At 36.0% G+C, this 23,269-nt stretch overlaps 1 protein-coding gene across 3 annotated transcripts in view; it reads left to right on the top strand.

Moving 5' to 3' along the window:
- Nucleotides 1-23,269, top strand: part of PSME4 (proteasome activator subunit 4) — a 70,424-nt gene that overhangs the window by 29,623 nt on the left and 17,532 nt on the right. For all 3 annotated transcript variants that reach the window (XM_038177463.2, XM_027453193.3, XM_038177462.2), the window contains 19 exons: nucleotides 728-914; nucleotides 1,433-1,522; nucleotides 3,019-3,083; nucleotides 3,180-3,330; nucleotides 4,242-4,340; nucleotides 4,655-4,724; nucleotides 5,235-5,302; nucleotides 5,893-6,108; nucleotides 7,042-7,199; nucleotides 8,620-8,715; nucleotides 17,197-17,252; nucleotides 18,371-18,427; nucleotides 18,700-18,755; nucleotides 18,840-18,938; nucleotides 19,459-19,521; nucleotides 19,682-19,777; nucleotides 20,633-20,764; nucleotides 21,760-21,969; nucleotides 22,844-22,980. In XM_038177463.2, coding sequence (XP_038033391.1) covers nucleotides 728-914; nucleotides 1,433-1,522; nucleotides 3,019-3,083; nucleotides 3,180-3,330; nucleotides 4,242-4,340; nucleotides 4,655-4,724; nucleotides 5,235-5,302; nucleotides 5,893-6,108; nucleotides 7,042-7,199; nucleotides 8,620-8,715; nucleotides 17,197-17,252; nucleotides 18,371-18,427; nucleotides 18,700-18,755; nucleotides 18,840-18,938; nucleotides 19,459-19,521; nucleotides 19,682-19,777; nucleotides 20,633-20,764; nucleotides 21,760-21,969; nucleotides 22,844-22,980 — 2,106 coding nt within the window. The remainder of the gene's footprint in view (nucleotides 1-727; nucleotides 915-1,432; nucleotides 1,523-3,018; nucleotides 3,084-3,179; nucleotides 3,331-4,241; nucleotides 4,341-4,654; nucleotides 4,725-5,234; nucleotides 5,303-5,892; nucleotides 6,109-7,041; nucleotides 7,200-8,619; nucleotides 8,716-17,196; nucleotides 17,253-18,370; nucleotides 18,428-18,699; nucleotides 18,756-18,839; nucleotides 18,939-19,458; nucleotides 19,522-19,681; nucleotides 19,778-20,632; nucleotides 20,765-21,759; nucleotides 21,970-22,843; nucleotides 22,981-23,269) is intronic.

Raw genomic sequence — 23,269 nt, 5'->3', positions numbered from 1 at the left:
AGTAGATAAAGCTATCACTGGTATGTTTGCCTTGGCTACAATTCAAAATTCATTTTGTTGAGGAGATGTCGGTCCTTTGTGCTTGGATGTAGGGCAGGGGTAGCACTGACTCTTGTTTGAACTGTAGGAACTCTAGGAAGTTTTACGCAGTTTTCAGAAAAGTATGTAGTATAAAAAACAGGTTTAGAAATGCCAGTAACTTAAAGAGGTTTTAAAATTAAAAAAAAATGGCCTTTGTAACATTAAGCAATGTATCTTTCCACTGTTCAAAGGCAGTTGAGACAAGTTTTCATGCTTGTCACAAGAACTTTACACTTGTATATACATAGCTTGCATTAGTTCATGCAGGTGCTGCTAATAATGTAATGATAAAAGTTCTATAGTAAGAAATGCCCTTTTATTGCTAATCCACCATAAGTTCGTTCATAAAAGCTGAAACAAGAAGCAAGTCACAGTTTTGAATCTAAAAGTCCATGGAGTTACTCATTTCCATGCCACAACTGCCAACAAATTACTTGATCCTGAATTTGTGGAAGCAGTACTTTCTAATAAAGCAATGTTAAGTTCATTGAAGAAAAGATTGCCAAAAACAGTTCTGAACCATTGATAAGCCTTTTTTTCCTTGCAGAAATTTTGTACCCTTACTGTAGAAAATAATATATTCACTTTTCTTTGAAAGCTTCATAAACAGTGTTGGTCCTAATACGATTGTTCTTGAACCTTGTAGAACATATCCTGCACTTGAGACATTGACAGAACCTCATCAGCTCACCGCTACTTTAAGCTGTGTAATTGGAGTAGCTCGTAGTCTTGTATCTGGGGGGAAGTGGTTTCCTGAAGGGCCAACACACATGCTACCTCTGCTGATGAGAGCGTTGCCTGGGGTGGATCCAAATGACTTCAGCAAATGCATGGTGAGTGTACAGATCTTACCTCCTCTTAGAATATAGTTAGCTAATTGGTTTGCTCTGAAGGCTCTTATGAAAGCAAGTAAAACCTCATATTTTGTTTTGTTTTTAATTAATTAGATACTCCAAAACCTGTAGCAAATATTCCTTGCCTCTAAACATAAATAGAATTACTTGTTATTTATTAGTAGGTTTTTGCTAAATTAGGTCCCAGAAACCCACACCTTCAGGAATGAATTTTCATTGAGTGTTCAAGCAATTTAAACATAAGTCTTTTTTAACTTCAAAATTCAGCACAAAATAAGTGTTGCTTTGCACTTATTTTTATTACAGAAAATAGTTTTTTGTATAGTTCCAACTTCATCCAGCTTTCTATCTGAAATCAGAAATAATTATTGAAGTTTTGGGGTGGATTTTTTTTAATGTAATGATTTGCTTTAGCTGCCATATTTTAATTGGGAAAGTTTTTTTAATGTGTAGAATGCAGTAGCATTTATTAAAGAGCTGTTTGCAACTCTCAACAGATTACATTCCAGTTTATTGCAACGTTTTCTACTTTGGTGCCTTTAGTAGATTGTTCATCTGTGTTGCAAGAAAGGGATGATCTCACAGAGGTAAGAGCACTGCGTAGTTATAAAACAAAACCATAACCTACAGATTTCATCTTATTTTCTAGCAATGTAATTTTTGTCTTCAGAACTGTGATGTGTTTGCTACAATCTTTTTGCATGTATTGCAGTTTTGTTTAACGTACCTTCACAAAAATACTAAAGCTTATGGATAACGTTTGCTTCTGGTCAGTGACATAAAGCTGACATCGGCATATGAGTTGGGACACATTCTTAGCACTGCTTATTAGTGACAGATTGTTGTAGAGATGTATTAAATTCAAACAGTTTAATATTTTTATGTCAGAACTCAGCTGTGGAAAGCTATGTGCAGTATAAAATGACTCAGAGCTCACCCTGTTTTGAGTAGGACGTTGAACAGGATGGTCTCCAGAAGTCACTTGCCAACTAAATTTTTCTGAGACTAATAGAATAACATCTTTGTTAGTGTTACATTTTTGAGAATTCTTATCACTATAAAACTTTAGCCATTAAGTGAGGGAGGGAAGACAGGTGACTACAGAATTGTTATAAGATGTACATAATTTTAATTCAAAACTAGTCCAACTTAGAGTAGGTTAAAAGGTAACTAATTGGTTGTCTAGGAGACTGGGAGGAATTTGTTGTTGAAAATATAAGTGTAAAAAATAATGGGATGTCCCTTCTGTTTGTATTTGTTTTTCAGAAAGCTAGCGCACTCTTGAACTTCTAAAGGCTGTTTTCCTAGTTTGGGAAACTATTTCAAAATACCTGCACCTCTTTAAAGTGCTCCTGCAGTCATGCTTCTCTTTTCCGAGTATGATGTTGTTGCTCTCACTTCAGATGCTTCTTAATCTCTTCTGATTAAGAAATAACAACATCATTAGACAAGTGTTTTTCTGCTTTTGATCTAACAGTTCAAACGCTGATGGTGAAACTATATCTGGCACGCTATAAATGGGGCAGCACCAGTGCTCCATGGTAGTTGGAACTGCCATGCAGAATATCTTGTCCACTGCTAGGAGATGCTTGTAGTTCACAGAACAGCTAATAGGTGCCTATTTTTTCACAAACCTACTGGAGTTAAGTTGATTTTCTTGACTTGGGGCTGCAGCACTTAAACTAGCAGAAGAGTTTGTATGATGAATGAGTAATGTAAATATGTTAGCAGAGCCAAGTCTGCCACCACAGCTGGCACACTGGCATGCTGCTGGAGAGGAAGATCAGTAGTAAGGCTAAAGGTTGTATCTATGGAGACAGACCCTGGTTTCAGCCTGAGAGGTTATTTGGCTAAAGATCAAGGCCAGGAAGTTTGATAGCACAGTGTAAAGAAAACACAATAATTGTTTCATGTGACGTACTTGAGACTATGCAAATTCTGTTTGGTGGGAAATGTAGTGTGGTCTATATCAACTAAAATTTGGAAGTGTTCTTGAAGTAATTAGTGTAGGAAATACACTTGATATTATGTGTCTCTAGGAAGAGCTAACCTTCTGTGCTTCTTTTGCATTGGAAAATTGTAGGTAGAAAGAGAATTGTGCTCTGCAACTGCTGAATTTGAGGATTTTGTACTACAGTTTATGGATAGGTAAGTAAGCTAAGGAAAGGTGAAAGCTTGGCATGAAAACTTTAATACAACTTCCTCGTTCTGATTGCTAAAATTGCACTTCATGTATTTTTGTAGATGTTTTGGACTTATAGAGAGCAGCACGCTAGAACAAACCAGAGAGGAGACTGAAACTGAGAAGATGACTCATCTAGAGAGTTTAGTTGAATTAGGTCTCTCTTCTACTTTCAGTACAATCCTTACTCAGTGTTCAAAAGATATATTTAAGGTATGTAAAACGTGGGGCTTTTCATCCAACTTTAAGGCTTAAGTTTGTTGTGAATTGCTGGTATGTTCTGGTTCTTCCTTCCTGTGTTGTCCTGTTGTGAACTTCCATGCTTTATCAAGGAAGGAGCTAGGAGAAAAGTTTAGGGCTTCATGTAAATTTATGGTTTCATATGCATTAATGCAGAGCTCTGAAGTACTTGATTTAGAGGAATCCATGTTTTTCCATGGATGGATACATTCCTTGTAGGTTGGGTTAACACTTTATTCCATCTAGATCTATACTACATTTAGTATGTATTTGGATATGTTGCTTTGTACATTTTGACATTTGCATTGGACACTTAAGTACGATTTTGGTTGGAATCTTCTCATTAACACGTTGTAAGTTAATTTTTTGTTGTCATTAAAGACTTGTGTTTTTTTCCTGATTGCCTGTAACTATTATAATAATGAACAAACTTCACCGTGTATAATTCAACTTGCCTTGCAAGATGGTAATGAGCCTCCTTAAAATATGCTGACTACTTAAATAGCTATTTCCCTATTTATTTGTTAACTAGGGAATGTTTTGGCTTTACTTTGCTTTCACATGTGAAATAGTAAAGTTTTCCTTTAATCAGTTTGTGACTTGTTCAGGGAAAACTGTTCTTCTCTGTAGTTTCTCAGAAGCGTTCCCAAGCTTTCATCAGTCAATGCAATGTTTCTGACCCTTTTTCCCCAAAGTGAACATTTTAGAAGTAGTTTGCCTCTCCAGCTGAAGGCTGGATGTCCCACTATGTTATCTGTTAAAGCACTCTGTGTGTGCACTTCTAAACTTACGGAGGGCCTGGGGGAAAGAATATAAACATTCTTCTTTTTTTTTTTTTTTTTTTTAAAAAAAAAAAAAATCTCCATCTTTTTTATTCATTTTAGGTTGCCTTGGAGAAGGTTTTCAACTTCGCCATTTCAAATATATTTGAGACAAGAGTTGCTGGTCGTATGGTTGCTGATATGTGTCGAGCTGCAGTAAAAGTGAGAGAATGCTCCATTTTGATTTTTAATTTAAAAAACAAAACAAGTAAGACAAATCAAAGCCAAAAAGCTCATGCCTCTACTCAAATAAAATCTTTGTCTTAGAAATACAGGTGGTTCCTAATACCATAAAAATGGGTGGTTGCATATAGGAAATGTTTCAAGAGGTTAATTGACAAAGTAGTTTTCTTAATTGCATTTATGTTAAATTTAATATTTAAGATTATTTATTAGAATTTTTTTTTTCAGTTTGTACCCTGAATTTCATTCTTGCATCTTTTTTTTAAACTGGTTGTTTATGATGCTGTTTCCAGTGTCGCCCTGAGGAATCCTTGAAGCTGTTTGTACCGCACTGCTGCAGTGTCATAACTCACCTTACAGTCAGTAAGTTTATAAGATTTTTCATATTTGCTTTGTTTTGACTTGGCTTTCATTAAGCATGAAAGTAATACTGAAATTTTCCATGTTTTCTGATAAATTCATCTTATTAAGATGAATTCATTGTATTAAGATGAATTTATGAATAATATTAATAGGAGATTATTTCTGTTCATTATTTCTTAGGAAAAATTATAAATGCAACAACTATTTATGTGTAATTTCAAGGCAGAAATTTCTCAAGCTACAAGAACACGGTTCTTTAAAAAAAAAATGTGCCTGTTACAAGTGTATCCAGACAAGTTCATCCAGACATTCCTGAATTACTCAAAGTATTCATGTTTTTAGTTTAACTATAATAAATTTCACTTGGTTGCGGATGAAGTGAGTTGGAATTTTGTAATAGAAGGGTTGGAGTAAACTTCTTGGATGCAAGTATCTGGTTTATAATGTAATTTGTTTGGAAAACTTCACTGCACTGTAGTTACAGCAATGCTTAATCGCTTGTTCCTCTAGATGATGATGTATTACGTGACGAAGAATTAGATAAGGAGCTACTTTGGAATCTTCAGCTTTTGTCAGAGGTATTGCAAAGAATATTCTCCTCATACATGTATGTCATTAAATCTTATTTAATGATCCTGAAAGAAGAAATTAATAAATTCTAATTGTTGTTAAACTATCTGTTAATTGTTACAATTTAAACAATTGTTAAACTAATTGTTGCATGAATTATGTTGCATAACTTTCTTTCTTCTCTAACTTTAAATGGGACATAAGTGGATGTTGCTTCAAGAAAATAAACATATGGTCTGTATGTGGAATAAAATTAAAGCATTTATTGCAATGAGTTGTTGAGGTGAAGAGAACGAAGAGGGATCAATACAGGGAAAAAGTATGTTCTGGTAAAGATAAACTTCTTGAAATGTATCTCACTGTGTGCAAGTAATGCTAGAAAATCTTGAATGAGATCAAGAGGGGAAGTATATCAGTTCCTATGTGTTACACTATTCAATAGTGGTAGAAGTGGTAGTTCATGTGTAAACTCTGGTATGAATTTGGTGTGATTTACAGAATGAAAGCTGGTACAGGATCACTTGCACAGTGTAATCCTCTCTCTAGTCCTCTAGAATAAAATCCATTCTGTTTACCTTAAATGTTTGTTTCCTATTAGATCACTCGAGTGGATGGAAAGAAGTTGCTACCGTACAGGGAGCAGCTTGGGAAGATTCTGCAGCGAACCCTACATTTAACCTGTAAGCAGGGTTACATTCTGTCTTGTAACCTACTGCATCATCTTCTTCGTTCTGCTACACTTATCTACCCCACAGAGTACTGCAGTGTGCCAGGTGGCTTTGACAAGCCTCTTTCTGAATACTTTCCTATCAAGGCAAGGATTTTCATTTACTTAGGATTAGAGGATTTGACTTTCTTTTTAAAAAACAATCATACACAATATTACTTGTTTTCACTCTGAGATTTCTGAACATAGGTAGCAGCAACGGAAAGTGTAATTGAAAGATGCTTTAAGCTTTTAAATGTATAGCAAATATCCATTTACTTAATTATATTGATAGCAAAAAATGAATACTGACTGTTTTGAGTAGTTATGTAGCATGATGTGTTAGTTTAATGGTGTGCATTTTACAGTGATTGCATGGTTATGATAAGGTAATGCAAAGCAAGAGTGTCTGTTCATGTTTCATAATTTGTAATGTATGATGCATTTGGTTGAGACCCTAGTCAATGAAGTGCAGTGGTGTAAACTGTTAAATTTAAGTGAACAGCAAAACTCTCCTGTTTATCTCCAAACATAAGTATCCAGTCACAGGAATCATTATTGCACTGGGACGAACTTAATCTTTCATCTGCTTCTGTGGATGAGAGCTTTAGCCTTTCCTTAGTTCTTTTTGTATAAATGTGATCATCAGATATAACAAGTAATGCTGGGTACATGCAAAAGTGAGTACATCTTTGCAAAATAGTTGCAAAAAAGGAGATAACGGTACTTTCCAGGAATTTACAAGAATTTTTCTGGATTTATATCCAGCCAAAGGAATAACAAAGTTGTATTTCAGTTAGACCAGTACAGTCCTTTGCCTTTTAGTCCTTTCAGGTATGTGTTATGTTCCAGGTATATGCAGACAATGTACTAGATTTGGAAGTTCTATTCAGTTTTATTGTGTTTGTTTTTTTCTCCAGAATTGTCCTGATAACTGCTTTACAGCAGTAGCTAGTTCTTGTTTTTCATTAATAGTAAACACTTTAAAAAAAAAAAATGCTTAAAAATTTGGTTAATAGGAAATGTCTTTATTTAATATAGGACTGGGGTAAACCAGGTGACCTGTGGAATTTGGACATCCAGTGGCATGTACCTTCAGATGAGGAAATAAACTTTGCTTTTTATTTGCTGGATACTTTTCTACAGCCTGAGCTCGCCAGACTAGAACAATATGCAACTGGAAAACTAGAAATGTCCAGGTTAGTGGTAATATGTCATATGGAGAAGGTGCATTTATCCCCTCATGTCTGTTTTGCCTAGTTATTGCCAGTTGTGGTGGTGGTACAAAGGTTAAGGAGCATAACAGCATAATGTTACGCTGTCTTCTGGGACTATTTCAAGTATCTTTCCAAGGTTTTTATCTTTCAAAGAGCATTTAGGTTGGAAGTGCATTTCATAAAATGGATACTGGATTATTTTGAACAGAAATACTCTTAGAACAGGAATACTCCTATAAAAAATTCTGAGGATACTTTATGTTGGTGTAAAAACTCTTCTGTTCAGGAAGTTCTTTTAATGCATACCACAGGTTTAATTTTTGTTTATTTATTTTTAATTTTAAAATTAAACTGTTTAAATTGAACTTTAAATGTTTAATTTTAGTCAGCAAGAAAAGAATCTTCCTCTAGACTCTATCTTTAGTACAACCATTTGTCTTTCCTAAGGTATGAAATGGGCCACAGAACTGATTTGGCTTGGAAATCTACTTGCTTCCTTATTACAAATTAAAAGATTTGCAGGGACAATGTGTCCCTGCAAAAAAGTGGTAGTGTACTAATCAAGGAGGCAACACAGAGTCAGTGGCATGAACAAAGGGGAAAGGAGGCAAGAATACCTTTAACCAATCTTGTTAAACTTCATTAACATGAAACCATGGCTTCATAGGACAATTTTGTAAGCACAAGATAATTGTTAGTGTAGTATGTGCTGAAGCTTTTACAATTATCAATTAGTTAAAGCCGGTTACAAGCAGTAAATATCAAGATTTTTTTTCTTGTTTCAAGGGTAAGAGTTTAATAGTATACATCATTGGATGTTTGACACGACATCCTGTGTCATGCTGTGAAGTGCTGCCCTGCATGAAGCAGGTTGTATCGAACTAGTAAATATTTTTGTCCTACCAAGGCCTCACACTGCTTTATATCTGAAAAAAGCAATGCTCGATAAATTAATGTCACCAAACTGCAATCACAATATGTGCTTCAACTAAAAGAAAGGCTTTGTTTCCTAATCAGGTCTTTAGTTTGTGTGTTTTTCTTCTGCTTTCTTCCTTTTCTCTGTGACACCTTGTATATAAAACTGTTAATTTGTAGTATTTGGGGTAAAGCTGACTGTTTCGGAATTGGTGTATCTGTTTATGCTGAAGTTTCCTTTACTGCTGCAGAATTTAAAATCTCCAAAACAAGATTTTTAGAAAACAAAGTTGAGTGTTAGAGCTCAGTGATCAAATTAGATTGCAAAAAAACAGTTTGCTTTCTGTAGTTCACCCTCTTGTGTTTGATACAGCTAAAGAAAAAATCAGCTTTTATATATTTTTTTAAAAAATATGGTTTATTGTTTGTATATTTTCAAGCATTTAAGGTAACAGTTGAAGTAATCACGTTTTCTTCTTTGTTTAAGAGATGATGTGCAACAGTGTCTTGCCATAGTGCATAACTGCTTGATTGGTTCTGGGAATGTTCTGCCTCCTCTAAAAGGAGAAAGGGTAGCTCATCTGTAAGTAAAATTACTTTATATATCACAAATATCTTTATCAATTAAATTACTTCATACCTTTTTTCCCCTCTGTTTTCTATTGCTATTATCACCCAACAGTTTCCTGTAACTTTTTTTTTAAGGAAAAACTTCCTTTACTAGTATAAAGATGCAGAAATTTGAAATGTGGCTTACAGAAACTGGAGTACTTAAAACGTGAAATAAGTTTTAGGGTTTTTTTGTGCAAGACTATGCAAATGTTTTAAAGTATGTGACAGCATTGTGTTGCTGATACTATTTTACGTGAAGTAAATGGAAGTTAGGGATTTGCTTGTGGGTTTCTCTCCTTCAAAGGAAGCTGTCAAATTGTAATATGCTGTCATCTTAATCATGTTTTTATCACCCTGAACAAATACATAAACATTCTGAACTAAACTTCTTTCCAGCTGTGTTCTTAGTTTATAATAGGAAATAAATCCTGTTTGAATGTTCATACCGTGTGAATAGTGTCAGAAAAGAACTTGGCTACTGGTGCTAGTATACAGTAGAGCTCTAGCAAAAATGCTCAAGTGAATTTGCATTTTGGAAGTAACAAGAACTTTGTTGCATTGCGGTAGATTGGCTTTAAAACGGTCTTATTTAATAGATTGCTGCTTAAGTGTTAACTTGTTTGAGAAAGCGTGATGAAATATTGTTAGAGGCAACTGCGAGTTTAAGTATTTCTGTATTTATTTCTATATATCATCATTTGAAATACAGAGGGTTTGTCTTGTGTTAAAGTCTATATTTGGTGACTGGTAATTTGTTTCTGAATTGTATTTCTCTCCCCCACCACCATGTTCTGGCTGCTAGAAGTACCAAGGAGCATTGATCCAGTCTCAAATGCATTAGTTCAGGTGCTGTGAGCTCTTTGTGCAGGGTGAGAGATATCTTCTGTGTGTACTTTTAGAGTGTTGGTTAAGCTGGAGAGCTCAACCATTACTACTGGCTACCACTAAGAATTGTAGGCAAGTCATCTTTTAGTTGAAGAGGCAATGTGGGGTGTTCAGGCTGATTTAGGAATATCATCTAGAATAAGGACTTGAACACCTTTCAGTAGGTGTTGACTGTTCCCGTACCAGCAGTATGTGGCTGGTCAATATTGGGGAAAATGTGGGACCGGTGTTAGCATTGCTTCTTGATTCAGTCTGAATCATGCCTTAACCTTAGACTGTCTCTGGTTTCATTTTTGATGTGGATTGCTTAGGATTGTCTCTTGTATTTTGGGGCAGGGTCTGTAAATGCTTAACGTACAGGTTAGAACATTAGCTTATAATCAACTTCTGAATTATTTCAATGCTTAGGGAAGATCTGTTTCATGCAGTTAGTTATCTGTTTTGCCTTATTAAATATATGCAATCTAGGTGAGAGCATGCTAAAATCAATTTGTGACAAAAGAAATCAAAATCCTACTTTTCTTGCATGATCTGCATTATAACACGTAATAGTTCATTCTAGTATATGTCCATAGAGCTTCGGAATCCACCATTATTTGTTCTTTGGACAGACTTTCTGCTTCTGCCCACTCTGGGTAGGTCTTGCATCCAAACTTCTTATGTTTATGTCAAAGCTTTTTAAAACTGTAATTAATTTATCTTCTCAGTCACTTTATACAGGACACTGGAATTAGCCAACTCAAATCAAATGAGTTTTGTTTAATAAGCTTCAGCTTATTTGTATGATTCGAATTATCACAAATGGAACATATTTCTTTTAAAGGAGGAAATCTGGGGTAAGAAAAGTGGACTTGTGCACGATTGATTATGTTCTTAGTAAAAAGCAATATGAAACAGATTCCTGTGAATGCTGTTTCCTATCCCGTATGTCTGTATGATAATATCCAATTTGAACATAGGAGGTGTCTTTTGCTGAACTTGTTGCTGGAATAGAAAAGGTTTGATTTTAATTGCAATTGTATTGTGAGTTCCTGGGATGTTTTTTGGTTAAGATAGCAGTTGTTTATAGTGGGAACTGGCTTGGGAATGCAGTGGAAATGCACATAAAGCAGAGATCTGAAACTGAAGGGCATTTATTGACAGGGACTACACCAGTTACCCAGAGCACTTACTTCGTGAGCTCTGCAGGCACAGTTACCACTTAACACCAGTGGTGCTGATACTCGCTGTCGTGTGGCAGTATGGGAATATTTTGAATGCAGGTATTGGTAAATGGTTTGATGTGTTGAATTAGATGATCTTTAAAGTCCTTTCCAACCCAAGCCATATGCAATATATATTTTTTAAGTAATTCATGTTTGAAACAATCTAGTGTGGGAGATGTCGTGTGAGAATAACTCTGTGCCTCTGAACTCCAGTGACCTGTAGCTGATGACATGCGATGCAAGGCAGCATTGTTGTTTGTGCTGACTTTAAGGTAGAGCTGAACAGGTGTAACTGGTAGATTTTCTTCCATCTTGATATCTGATGATAAGGATTCCTGAAAATTATTGCCAGGCAAAACAGATGATGTATATCTATTCCTTCTAACCCTCCAGCTGACTTACTGAAGGAAGAAAAGTCATATTGATGGGAGGGTTTGAACCTCAGCAGAAGAAATACATGAACTAGATGGGATGGTTCAGTTAGTATCTCTCTGCAGGCTGTTCCAACTACTAAAATGCTTTTTCCATTGAATGTATTTCCTGTTTTCATGTTTGACAAGTAACTGATGGCAAAGTACTTTCAGAACCTGTTTTGGGGTGTCTGTCCTCAGCCTTGGGTAGGGGACACCAGAGGATGACAGTGGCAGGAATAAGGGAGAAAGGGGCTGCTCCTGCCCCACAGGCTGCAGCAGCAGTGATGTCTCATGGGACCTAGTTATCAGCTCATCCTTTTGTGGCTAGGCTTGGTTCTCCTCCCTGCTTTTCCTGATTAGGTATGCATTCTGCTTCCTTAGCAAATACAAAGATTTGATTTTAATAGTTTTTTTCCTGAGGTACACTGATACCTTTGTCTTTTGTAGGCAGGTATGTTTTGTCAAAATGTGTCTGGCTGCTATATTTCAGTTCTCTCAGTCTTGTGTTGCTGATGTTTGTAAGCAGCATCATGAATTTTAACTGATGTAATTAGATCATTATTATGATTGTCAGTTAAATGAGTGGCTGGTATGAAGCAAGATGACTTCACTGGTTGAGGAATTATTTTTTTAGCTTAACTAATACAGAAATCTGATTATGAAAATTATATATTGTCCATATGTCACAGCTGTTACAAGCTAGCTAAATGCTTGCTTCGTTACTGCACTTCATTATTGCTTGTTGTAATTAACTTGTGTCGTTGCAGAAAATTCTCATACTTTAGATGTGAGTTTTTTTTCTGTTGTTTCAGTGGTGTGGCATTTTGTTTGCTTGATGGATGACTTTTAACTCACAGTATTACATAAATGTGGTAGTCCCTGAGGGGGCTGAGAATAGAAGCTTGATGTTTTGTGGAAGTTTTGGTGGAAGGATTGAATCCAGCTTCAAGTCCTTCTGCTTAAGAAAAAGCAAATTGCAGTTACGAATATACAGAACTGCTTTCCACTAACATTATAAGTATTTGTTACTGGTGATTTTTAGCTGCTTAATTCTTTTGAGGTTGCTTCTAGAACAAGAAATAGCTGTTGCAAATATAAGGTCTCTAGTAATATGTGGACAGAATTCCGTTCTCCTGCAGTTGTACTGTTAAAACATGATTCTTTTTGTTTGAATTGTGGTACATCATCTACATCGACATTCATTTATGAAAATGTCTGTTGCACTGTCCACTTCTAGAAACTTTTCATCTTGAAAAGTTTTCTATGGAAAGTCATTTGTTATATTTCTCTAGAGTTTTACAGGTTCTGTGTTCCCTAATGTCAAACAGCTGAGAATATCCAATAATTTAATGGACAATCCAAAAATGTTAACATTCTTTAATATTTCTCCTTGTCAAGAAGAGCCTTTGTTTCGTATCTCAGCGGTTTGTGTGTGTTTGTTGAAAATAGATTTGTTTCTTGAATGGTTAACATACAGAGCTTTTTGTTTGTTTTTTCTTCACATTAAAAAAGCTTTGTTTTCTTCATTTACATTGCTCAATAAAATGCTGGTTAGAGTAAAGATCGAAAAACTTCTGTGTATCTACAAGTGTATACATTGGCTTGAGCCTTCTGGAATCTCCTGTTGGTCTAGCTTAATATTTTCACACCGATTCATTAGTTTTTCTTCTTTTTAATCTTTCAATGACTGTTAGTCTCTGAACTGAAAAATACTGTTGTGTTTTTTTAACTGAAAGCACATTATTAGAATGACCAACACTTGATTTGGATACAGTTTGTGTACCCAAAAGTACTCAGCATGTGTATGTACAGTCAGTATACATATGACCACAGCTGCTGTGAAGTGCTTAAAGAGTGATGGCAAAGTTTAGTGAACCTGATCGTAAATGGCTTAGATTTCACAATGCTCCAGCTTTTTCTGAGACCAAGTATTTCCTGTGTGTAGCTTGTGTGTAGTTTTCTCCCATTTTGCCCAAGTTTGGGAGTAGAGTTCCTGTGTTTTATACATAAGTTACCTAAATCGTTTACATCCTTCTGAAAATCCCCTTGTAGTTTAATTTAAACAATACCTCACACTATTTTAAATGCATTACTGTGAACACCACTGTTTTAAGTGTTACTTTGAGCATTTTGTATGTGAGCAGGTATTCAGGAAGATTATAGGTAACTTAGTAGAAAACAAATTTGTGCACAATCCCCGCACAAGCACATAACCCAGACTTGTTAGGACTGGAAAGGGCAGTTAATATTCAGTAGGAAATGGAACTGTAATGACTGTCTCTTAGTGCTGACTTCTTATTTCTTAGCCTGTAGGGATCAAGAAACATACCTCCCTTTAAACTTTATCTGTTTTGGAGGATGAATGAAGTCCCTTCAGAAGTTCTGCATATAAGAGATTAATAGAAAACAAAGTCATGAATCTGTAAGGTGTGTGTATATGACTTATTCCATGTAATTCTGCAAGGAAGAAAGGAGATAAGGGAGGATGCAAGGAGCAATCCTTTAGGGTGGCATGAGCGTTGTTTGGAGCTGAACAAGGCGATCAGAGCTGTGGTGAATCAGCCTGTCACAGTTAGAGACAAAAGATTACTCATTTCTTTTCCATGCCTGCAGAAACACAGTGTGGTGCTTGCCCTGCTGCATGGGGTGTGGGGGTACACGTAAAACTTCTGTGTGCTATTTGCCCTTTTCCGTAAGGGACTGCTGTAACTGTAAATCATGGCCATGGCCTTTTGTTGGAATGACTCTAATTGTGTGCAAGCAGAGATTTTTCAAATGCAAAGAACAGAGCTTTCTGAGGTTGGGAGATCTTTCACTGATGTTCAGCTAAGGTCCCATTCATTTCTCTTGCTTGCAGCCTGACTATTACAGAAGTAATCTTTAGCAGCTGGTGTAGGGAAGCAAAAACAGAGTCACTCAAAGGACTTCCAGATTTTCCCCGCCTCTTACATACAGCTTGGTTAGGTAGGATGCTGTATTGCTCTTTTCTTGCTGAAGATGTGGGTAGGAGCTTGTTAAATGTCCTTTCACCGAAGGTGTTCAGGTCAAGGATAAGACCGCTTCTTTTAAATGTGTGAGGATGTGACATCGTATGCTGAGGGGCAGGGCTAGCTAACCTCTCTTGGCATCTCCAGGAAACTTCCCAGCTCTGCTGGGGGAGCTGCACACAGAAAAGGGGACAGTTACTCCTCCACGGTGAGTAACCCTGTTTTCTCCTTGTTCACCTTCCCGCTGTTGTCTTATAATCTCTGATGTCAAAATAGGTTGATGCAGCTCTTGATCTAATCTCGAACATGGCGCTGTTTTTTTGGCTTTGGGGTTTTCCTTTCTATTAAAAACTTTGCTCTGCAATTGGTTCAGCAGAGCAATGCTGAAAGTTTTGTTTGTTTCTGAAAAGCTGTATCTTATTACTGAAGTCCTACTTATGTAATGAGGAATATGCCCACAAACACTTGAATAAAGTGCTCTGTAAAATGTCTGGGAGTTGAAAAAACATGGGGCAGCAATTTTCTCAAATCAAGACGTTTCTGGCTTTGCACTGTGGTGAATAAGGAATTCTTTGGAGTTCTGTTTAATTGGAATTTCTGTTCTAGCAATAATTATTGATACTCTGCTCCTAAGTTTTCTTGGCAATTTGTGTTGGATGCTGTTGCTGCAGAACAAAGCACAGTATGATTTGTACCTTGCATGAAGTATTGAAGATCTCTCTGTCAGTATTGACTACAGTTACGAAAAACATCCGAGGTTGTTTCCTTTTGTATGTCCTAAGCTGTTTTTCTCTGGCTAAGTGGCTGACACTTAAAATGCAGAGTACTGGTAGCATGGATCTTAGTTGTGGGCCAGCCAGAGAGCTTTGCTGCATCTTGAACACGGTATTTTCATCCTGTTAGTAGCCCTGCTGAAATACGTGGTTCTGCTTGGGGAGCGATGTCATGGTGAGTGTAAGGACAGCCCCAGGCTAGCTGGTGGTTACAGGAGGCTGTGTTGGCATGTTCTTGGTCTGTTCAGGAACCTGAAGGGTAGAGAGATCTTGGAGTGTTGTTCTTCCTTTTGTTTTAATATTAGAGATTTGGTTCAGGACTTGGCTAGCTGGCAAAGAACACCTGAGTGCGTTTTGCTGGGAATGGGAAGGAACCACCACAATTTGTAATCTCTATAGCCCACCTTAGGGAAAACTGGTCACTTACACTTGAATTTTCCGTGCTGCCTAATGGATAGGAAAGCCGTGCATGAGCTTAATTTGTGCATTCATACGAGGAAAAACTGTTTAAGGGTAAAAATACATTTAAGTGCTTAGAGAAAAATGCTGCTATGAGCTCCTTTACCAATCGACATATCCAGCATACTATACAAAAATAATTGTTTAATGTTTAACTTCCTGGCATTGTTGAATTTATCTGCTGTATTTCTTTTTTTAAAGTAGTAGTATTTGGGGTGGGAAGGTTCTCTCCCTCCCCACGTTAATTTCAGAATTCTCTCTTTTCTGTATCTTTCCTAACTTGAAAGATCTGATCTCAGGGAAATTCCTAACAAACATTTTTCTAAGTCAATCACGTAGGTGATTCTAAAAAAGCAAGTTTATGAGACCACAAAAGCTTTATAAATATTTATTTGGGGACAAAATGCTGGTTTGATGTTGGACATTTTGCAAATTCTGAACAGTTAAAAATGATAACTTCACCTCTTTATGCCCAAATCAATTAAGAAAAAGACATTTCATTTGACTTTTGCTGTTGATATGACTGTTATGAGGTCTGAGAAGTCAGTTTGTTTAATTTTTGGTTGCAAGACATTTAGATTTGCACCCGTTCATATAATCAGCATGGTAATTGTAGCAATTGTGCTTTAATGTGGTGATTTTTACAGAAGAAACTATTTATTTATTTTTTGAGTTCTGATAGAAGTTTGCAGTTGCCTGAAGTCTGAGAGCTTATTTTAGTGTCTGGTAGGGTGTGCTCAGATGTAGAATCAGTTGTTTTTTCATGTGTTACTTAGCACCTGTAATAGGAGTAGAACATTACTTCAAATAGCTTTCTGTTTGCTCTGTTGATGCAATTTTATACAGAAATTTACTTTTCTAGAGATTTCTTGCCGATACTATTTGTTTATTACAACTATACAGTATTTCTTGTTCCTGACTTTCTTTCCAAAGCACACTGGAATATTTTTTCATTGAGAGTTTGAATTTGCATACAGTAACATTTTGGGTGGAGAGAAGGCACTTCAAAAAAAAAAAAAAAAAAAAGAGGATATGTCTTTTTAAATTCATTAGTATATGATGTCTGGATCTATGTTTTATGAATGGTTATCTATAAAGCTAATTGAAAAGACCTCAAAATTGATTTAACTTTTTTAAACTAATGTTTGACCCAAATCCTGGAGAAAAAAAAACATCACTTTATTTTGGAATCGTTATTAATAATGAACTTCATATAACAGTATCAGTCCTGTAGATAATGGGCACTTTTTAAAAAAAAAAAAAAAATTTATAAAGAAGGAACCAAAGTCAGAAAAGCTTCAATTTAACTTGTCAGGGAAGGATTCTGTTTCAACCATTTACCCTTCAGCCACCAAATTAGTCTGTATTTCCTTGCCAGAGACAGCTAGCAGCCATGCTTGTTTTGATGAGTGTGTTCATAGGCTTGGCAGTGAGGAAAAATCTGTGGCTATTTAACAAAACTGATGAAATTTTGTTAAATGAGAAATCAAGGTTCTGAGTTCTAGGTATCCTTATGGTGTGTACTTGTCTCTGACAAGTTTTGACATGTAAGTAGGGTTGGTCGATAAATGTTAGAGAACTGAAGTGTACTGTTAAGAAACCCAAACCTCTTTAGCGCTACCAGCATGAATTATTAAATTAAATTGTTAAAACGAATTAAACACCAGTAAAGTTCACATAGTCGGTGATTTTTCCTACTGTGTAGTGATGCCTGGTATGTTTTCATGCAGGGTACCAAGTCTGGTGTCTTTGGAAGAGACAAAGCTGTACACTGGTGTTGAATACGGTAAGTAGAACCAAATTTTGTTCAGAGAGGTTGTAAGAGTTGTTTTGCTTCTTCTTTATTTTGCAACACAGACAGCAGTGAAAACCGTATGTTCTTACTGTAGAGCGTAATTTTGATTATTCTCTTTACCCTAAAGGGTTTTTTTGGGCCAACACAGAAATTTTTGTGCATATGTCATTTGCATCTTCAGCTATGGTAAAGATACAGATATGAAACAGAAATACTACAAAATTGGAGTTTTCTTGGATTGTTCACAAAAGGAATGTTCCTATTAAGATAGTAGTAGTTGGCATAGAAGAAAGCATCAGATAGTCTTCAAACATACTGGAAGGGCAGAAGTGGAAACAGAGTACTTGAAGACCAAAGGGTCAGTCACCTCATCTGGCCCATGTACAACACTTAATAGGCATGTTTTAATGACAGAGGATTAGTTAAGTCTAATTCCTGAGAGTCCTAAAAATGCAAAGTTTTGGAGATAAAGTAGTTTATGTTTTGAAGTCTGTCCTCAGGCTTTTTCGTGTGTATTCTTCACCAACTTCCAAGTGAAAAAGGGAAGCTTAAAAAAAGAGCTGAGGCACAAAGTAACTGCTTGTCAGGTGATTGAATGTTTTTAGGTGCTTTTACGCTTTTAAAATCAGATCAGTTGATTTGCAATCAGGGAGTTTGCAGCCGTATAATGTGTAACAGAATGTGCTTTAATTGAGTGATCCTTTATAGCAATTTGACACTATTTAAAACTTTCTGATGAATTTGCTTGTATCATTTAGCCTGGGTTTTATTTTTGTAACTTTTTTTTTTATGTTGAGAATGTCTGTTACTCCATTCATTGCAAGCGAATAAATCCCCATTCTTTTACTGGCGGAACCACTTGAAATGTAAAATCTATATTCTGATGGCTTTCTCTTTTACCCTACTTAGTGTTCACTCAGAAATTTTCATATGGTTAATACTCTGCCATATTCTGTGTTTAAAAATTAAGCCAACTATCAAGGCAGAGAAAGAAGGTGTTATAGTCTGTACCACAGCTTCTGAATAGTCTGCTCTGGCTTTCTACTGGTTTATTTATTTTTATGTTGCTTTTTTCTTTTCTGATAAAGAATATGTTTAACTTTGTACAGATTTATCGAGAGAGAATTATCGAGAAACAATTGCAAGGGTTACAAGGAAATTGCTGCGTAAGTATAACCATTCCTTCTTTATGTACAAAGCACTGTATGTTTATCTTTCAAGTATAACTGTAGAGATGAGAAACTTGTTTGATTTACTTTGCCTGTAATTCTTAAATTTAAGCTTATTTTAAAATTTCTGTAAAGTGGTAGGTTAACTGTTGGACTTGGTGATCTTAGAGATCTTTTCCAACCTAAATGAATCTATAATTCTGTGAAAACTGTTTATTTTTAAAGCTAGTTTCCAATCTGATGATATATAATTTTTCTTCCCATTGCAGGCTATATACTTGATAATTCAGAAGATGATACCAAGTCTTTATTTCTAATAATAAAGGTATGTTTATAATTAGTAGTACTTAACATATGACATAGCTTATGTTTTTCAAGCTAATTCTATGTCATCTTTTTATTTCCACAGATTATAAGTGATGTTTTACAGTTCCAAGGATCTCACAAGCATGAGTTTGATTCACGATGGAAAAGCTTTAATTTAGTGAAAAAATCAATGGAGAACAGGGTCAGTAATTTTTATTTGTAAAGAAATGTGTGCGTGGGGGGGAAATAGTTCCTAATGCTCAGGAAGACTTTTTTCTTATTTTCTTTACAGTACTAATTGGTTTTTATGATTCTGTCATATAATTTCTTGATAAGAATATTTTTTTGCAGTGCTTCTGTACCTTTATTTGGAAACCTTATACTTAGCAGTTTTAAATTGTAGTAACCCCCCAGTTAGCATCCTTGAACCAAAATCTGAAACTTTTGGCATGGCATCTGTTCTGGTTCTTGTTTACTCAGTCATGTTTGTGACCAGAGCTTTCTTTTGCTTATGAAGGGAACTTGTTTCCATAGTAATAGGCAAATTAAAATAAGTAAAGAAAAAAAAAACTATACCTGGGGAAAAAAATAACCAAGGGTTTGTGCAAATTTCTACATCAAATTTGCCTGGTTCTAGAAGAGAGTATCTGGGGAGAATGCAGTCAGTACAGATTGCTGATACGGATATTGAAATCTAAACCCAGTTATGTATTTGCTTACAGCTTCAAGGAAAGAAGCAGCATATCAGAGCTTTGCTGATAGACAGAGTTATGTTGCAGCATGAGGTAATACTTTCACTTAAGTCTTCACCAACTACTTCGCTAGAAAAGCTTATTATATTGACATTTAATAAAAAGTGCGGTAATTCTGCACTAGTGTTTCTTCTACATTTTTAAATTGTAAAAATAAAATCTGTCCTTTATTTGTGTTTTTAATGCAATTTAGTTGAGAACGCTAACAATGGAAGGCTGTGAATATAAAACCTCTCACCAGGAGATGATCAGAGATCTGTTGTGTTTGTCCACAAGTTCATATGGTCAGGTAAGGAACAACCCCTTTTTAAACTGAAATATTTGGTGCTGGGATTTTTTTTAAGTGTTTCAAGTTCCATTTTCAGGACCTTTATTTTTCAGTTTATTTCCATGTCAACATGAAACATGAAAATAATTATTTCATTTCTATTAGTTACCAGTTTGGTCGTACCTTTTACTTCAAATATAGCCCCTTTGTCAAATAAATAAATGTGTGGGCTGACTGCCAGTTGAGGCTACTTTTTTTTGGACTTTATTTCCAGATTTCTAAAACAGTAATTCAACAAATAATTACAGTTAAAAATATATCAGGTTGAGGTTTTTAGGTGTGATATTCCCAATATGATTAATACATCTGTATGGGATGCTAAATCTATCTTTAAGAATTAGGCTGCCACCATATCTACTTCCTAAAAATACACAAAACAAGTGTGCCTGGTGGTTACACTGTGAACTCTTAGCCCTATGGGAATGCCATGGTTATATAAATTCAATTCAATCCACAGTGTTTAAAGGCTCTTTAGAGTTCTGTCAACTGCATCTGTTATGCTGTTTGTTGTTTGCTTTTAAAACGATCTTAAAAGTGCAGTGACAGGTTTTGGCAATACAAAGAACTTTCTTTAACCTTGTGGCTATTCTCAAATAAATGTTAAAAAAGTATGTTTTTAGAAGCAGCGGTGATTGAGGGTGAGGGGAAGCACATTATTTAAAATTATTTAAAACCTTCTACAAATAATGTGTTTCTACACACATTAATTGCATAAACTCTGTGCTTAAGTTAAGCAACACCATCGTTACCCATTTATTTTGTACTGTATATATTTTTGGTTCAGAATACTTCCTAGTAATGTCTGTCTTCACACAGGTCAGAAGTAAAGCTCAGCAAGCATTCTTCACAGCTCTGGGAACATATAATTTCTGTTGCAGGGATATCATTCCCTTGGTTTTGGAGTTCTTGCGTCCAGACCGGCAAGATGTCACTCAACAGCAATTTAAAGTATTGTCACATTAACTTTGGTTCATGTCTTTTGAAAGTGTATTTACAGACGATTTTTTAATGATCGAAGCATGGTTTGCTTGTTTATCAGCATGACTCTTAAATTTTCATGGCATATAGTTTATGCATGACTAATATGAGGAATATTTTAGATGAAATGAGTTGTCAAAAGAAGCTTTGTGTTTATGTATGCTCCTCATTTCATTGACTGTTCAGGTATTACTAAAGTGTATGGTAACACCTCTTTTTCGTGGAAGTTGAGAAGCTATAGTCCAAAGCAGTAGGACTCATTAAGGAGTTCAATCAGCTGTAAGAGTATAAACGGGTAACTTGAACTGGACATAATGCTGATGACCTAAAAATGTTTTAGTAAAATCAGATGGGTTTTATTATTAAGCAGTAGGTAATTATTGATGCTGTCAGGCCTGGAAATGGTGCTGATCAATCAGAAGGCAATCTAAACATCCAAGTGTTCCCTTCATGGCCAGGAAAGCATCATGTTCCCTTCCTTGTCCTCCCTGTCACATTCAGGAGTTGATCATATCATGTCTGGTAGTTATCTGCGTCTTGTTCCATGGCATAACTTCAGGTCTGGTCCTGGTCATCAGCCTCACAATTTACCTGCAGCCCTGAAATTTTTGATACAACCAAATGTAGGTTTGGTTTTGGAACGTAAGTTCACAGCAAAAACAGGTGTGATACTTAATCATTGAGTAGTTCATTCTATAATGTAATTCAAAAGTCAGTCATCCATTTTGTGGATAAATTAATTGGCAGGATTTATAATTTTATTAAAACAGTTCTTTAGCATAAAAAGAGTTGTACGAAAAATCTTCAAAGCTCTTTGGCAATGAGGCTGCATAGCTGCATATGGTATATTGTAATTATTTGGGAACACTGAAGATGAATCTCTTCTGTGTGGGTGCATGCTTATGTATATATCGTAAGAACAGTGCATGTTACTCTTCTTCAAAATTACATTTTTCATTTTGTAGGGTGCCTTATACTGTCTTCTTGGAAATCACAGTGGAGTATGTTTGGCAAATCTTCACGATTGGGACTGCATTGCACAGACATGGCCAGCGATTGTTTCTTCTGGGCTTAGCCAAGCTATGTCCCTGGAAAAACCATCCATAGTTCGACTCTTTGATGACCTAGCAGAAAAAATCCATAGGCAGTATGAAACAATTGGATTGGATTTTGTGGTAAGTGTCAGATGGCTTAGAGTTAGGTCTGGGTTCTGGGTGCATCTGATTGCATCGGTGTTTGAGTTAGGGTTTCAATGCTGATCCCATTCTGATTTCTGTTACAGAAGAATGCAGGCCTGTGCTTTCAAGACTGAAATAATAATAGCTTCCTATAGTATTACTGGAATTTGTAATTTTCTGTTCATCTTCCTTGTGGAAAGGAACTTGTCTTCCAGTGTTAATTAGCATGCTTCTTGCTAATCAGATGTGAAGGTGTGTGTTGGTAGAGCCATGTGGTCAAATTAACATTATCAGTATTTGCAGCTGTTGTCCCACAGTACTCTGCACAACTGTCTCATGCCTAATCACAGAACTGAAGAGGTTGGAAGGGACCTCAAAAGATCATTGGGTCCAACCCCCTGCCAAAGCAGGTTCATTAGAGCAGGCTGCCCAGGCTTGTGTCCAGACGGGCCTTGAATATCTCCAGAGAAGGAGACTCCACAGCCTCCCTGGGCAGCCTGTCCCAGTGCTCTGTCACCCGCGCTGTGAATACCAATTTATTCAGTGTGATAAATGTTATGGTACTTATTTTTAAGAATGAGTGCCAATTAATAAACATCTTTAGAGAAAAAAATCATAAAAATGCTTTAATTAAATATTATAGTTTGTCTTTTGTTTTAAAATAAAATAAAACACATAGTTTAGAGAAACAGTTCTGATGTGCGAATGTAGAAGCAGTCTTCCCTACTCCAAGGGCTTGCATGTGTGGACAGGAAATTATGCGCTCTTCAAATGATTCAGAACCCTCCTTATTTCAAAGCAGAAGCAAACAAACATACGTAAAAATTTCTAAGTTGCTGCTCACTCCAATCTCTGCTTTTTTTATCAATAGGTTCCAGAGAAATGCATTGAGATAGCTGTTATGCTGCAAAGGTCAGAACATCCAAGTTCAAATTTCACAGCCCTTTGCTCAGAGGAAATTCAGTTAGGAATTCAGCGACAGAAAGAAAAGAATGCTGAGGCTCTGCGGTAAGTTAAACCTCCCTTAGCACCAGTTTCCACTGCCTCAAATGCTTACTGTGCATTAAATGTAATAATCCAAAATTGCTAAACTAAATTTTAAACTAGACAAACTGTCAATGTCCAAGAATTGTTGTGGTGCATTTTCTCTCCTGACTTGTCAGCCACTTTCCTCTACACCCATATTTCCTTCCTTCTCTTCCTTCCCTGTCCTACCAGTTGGTGCTGTTTGCTGCATTGCATTCAGCCACCTTTGCATTCAGCTGAGGAACTTTTATTCTACTTCTATGTGGTTCTT

This window comes from Anas platyrhynchos, chromosome 3, assembly GCF_047663525.1.
Source record: "Anas platyrhynchos isolate ZD024472 breed Pekin duck chromosome 3, IASCAAS_PekinDuck_T2T, whole genome shotgun sequence".
In the NCBI taxonomy this organism is placed as follows: domain Eukaryota; kingdom Metazoa; phylum Chordata; class Aves; order Anseriformes; family Anatidae; genus Anas; species Anas platyrhynchos.
This window is presented reverse-complemented; position numbering and strand designations above follow the sequence as displayed.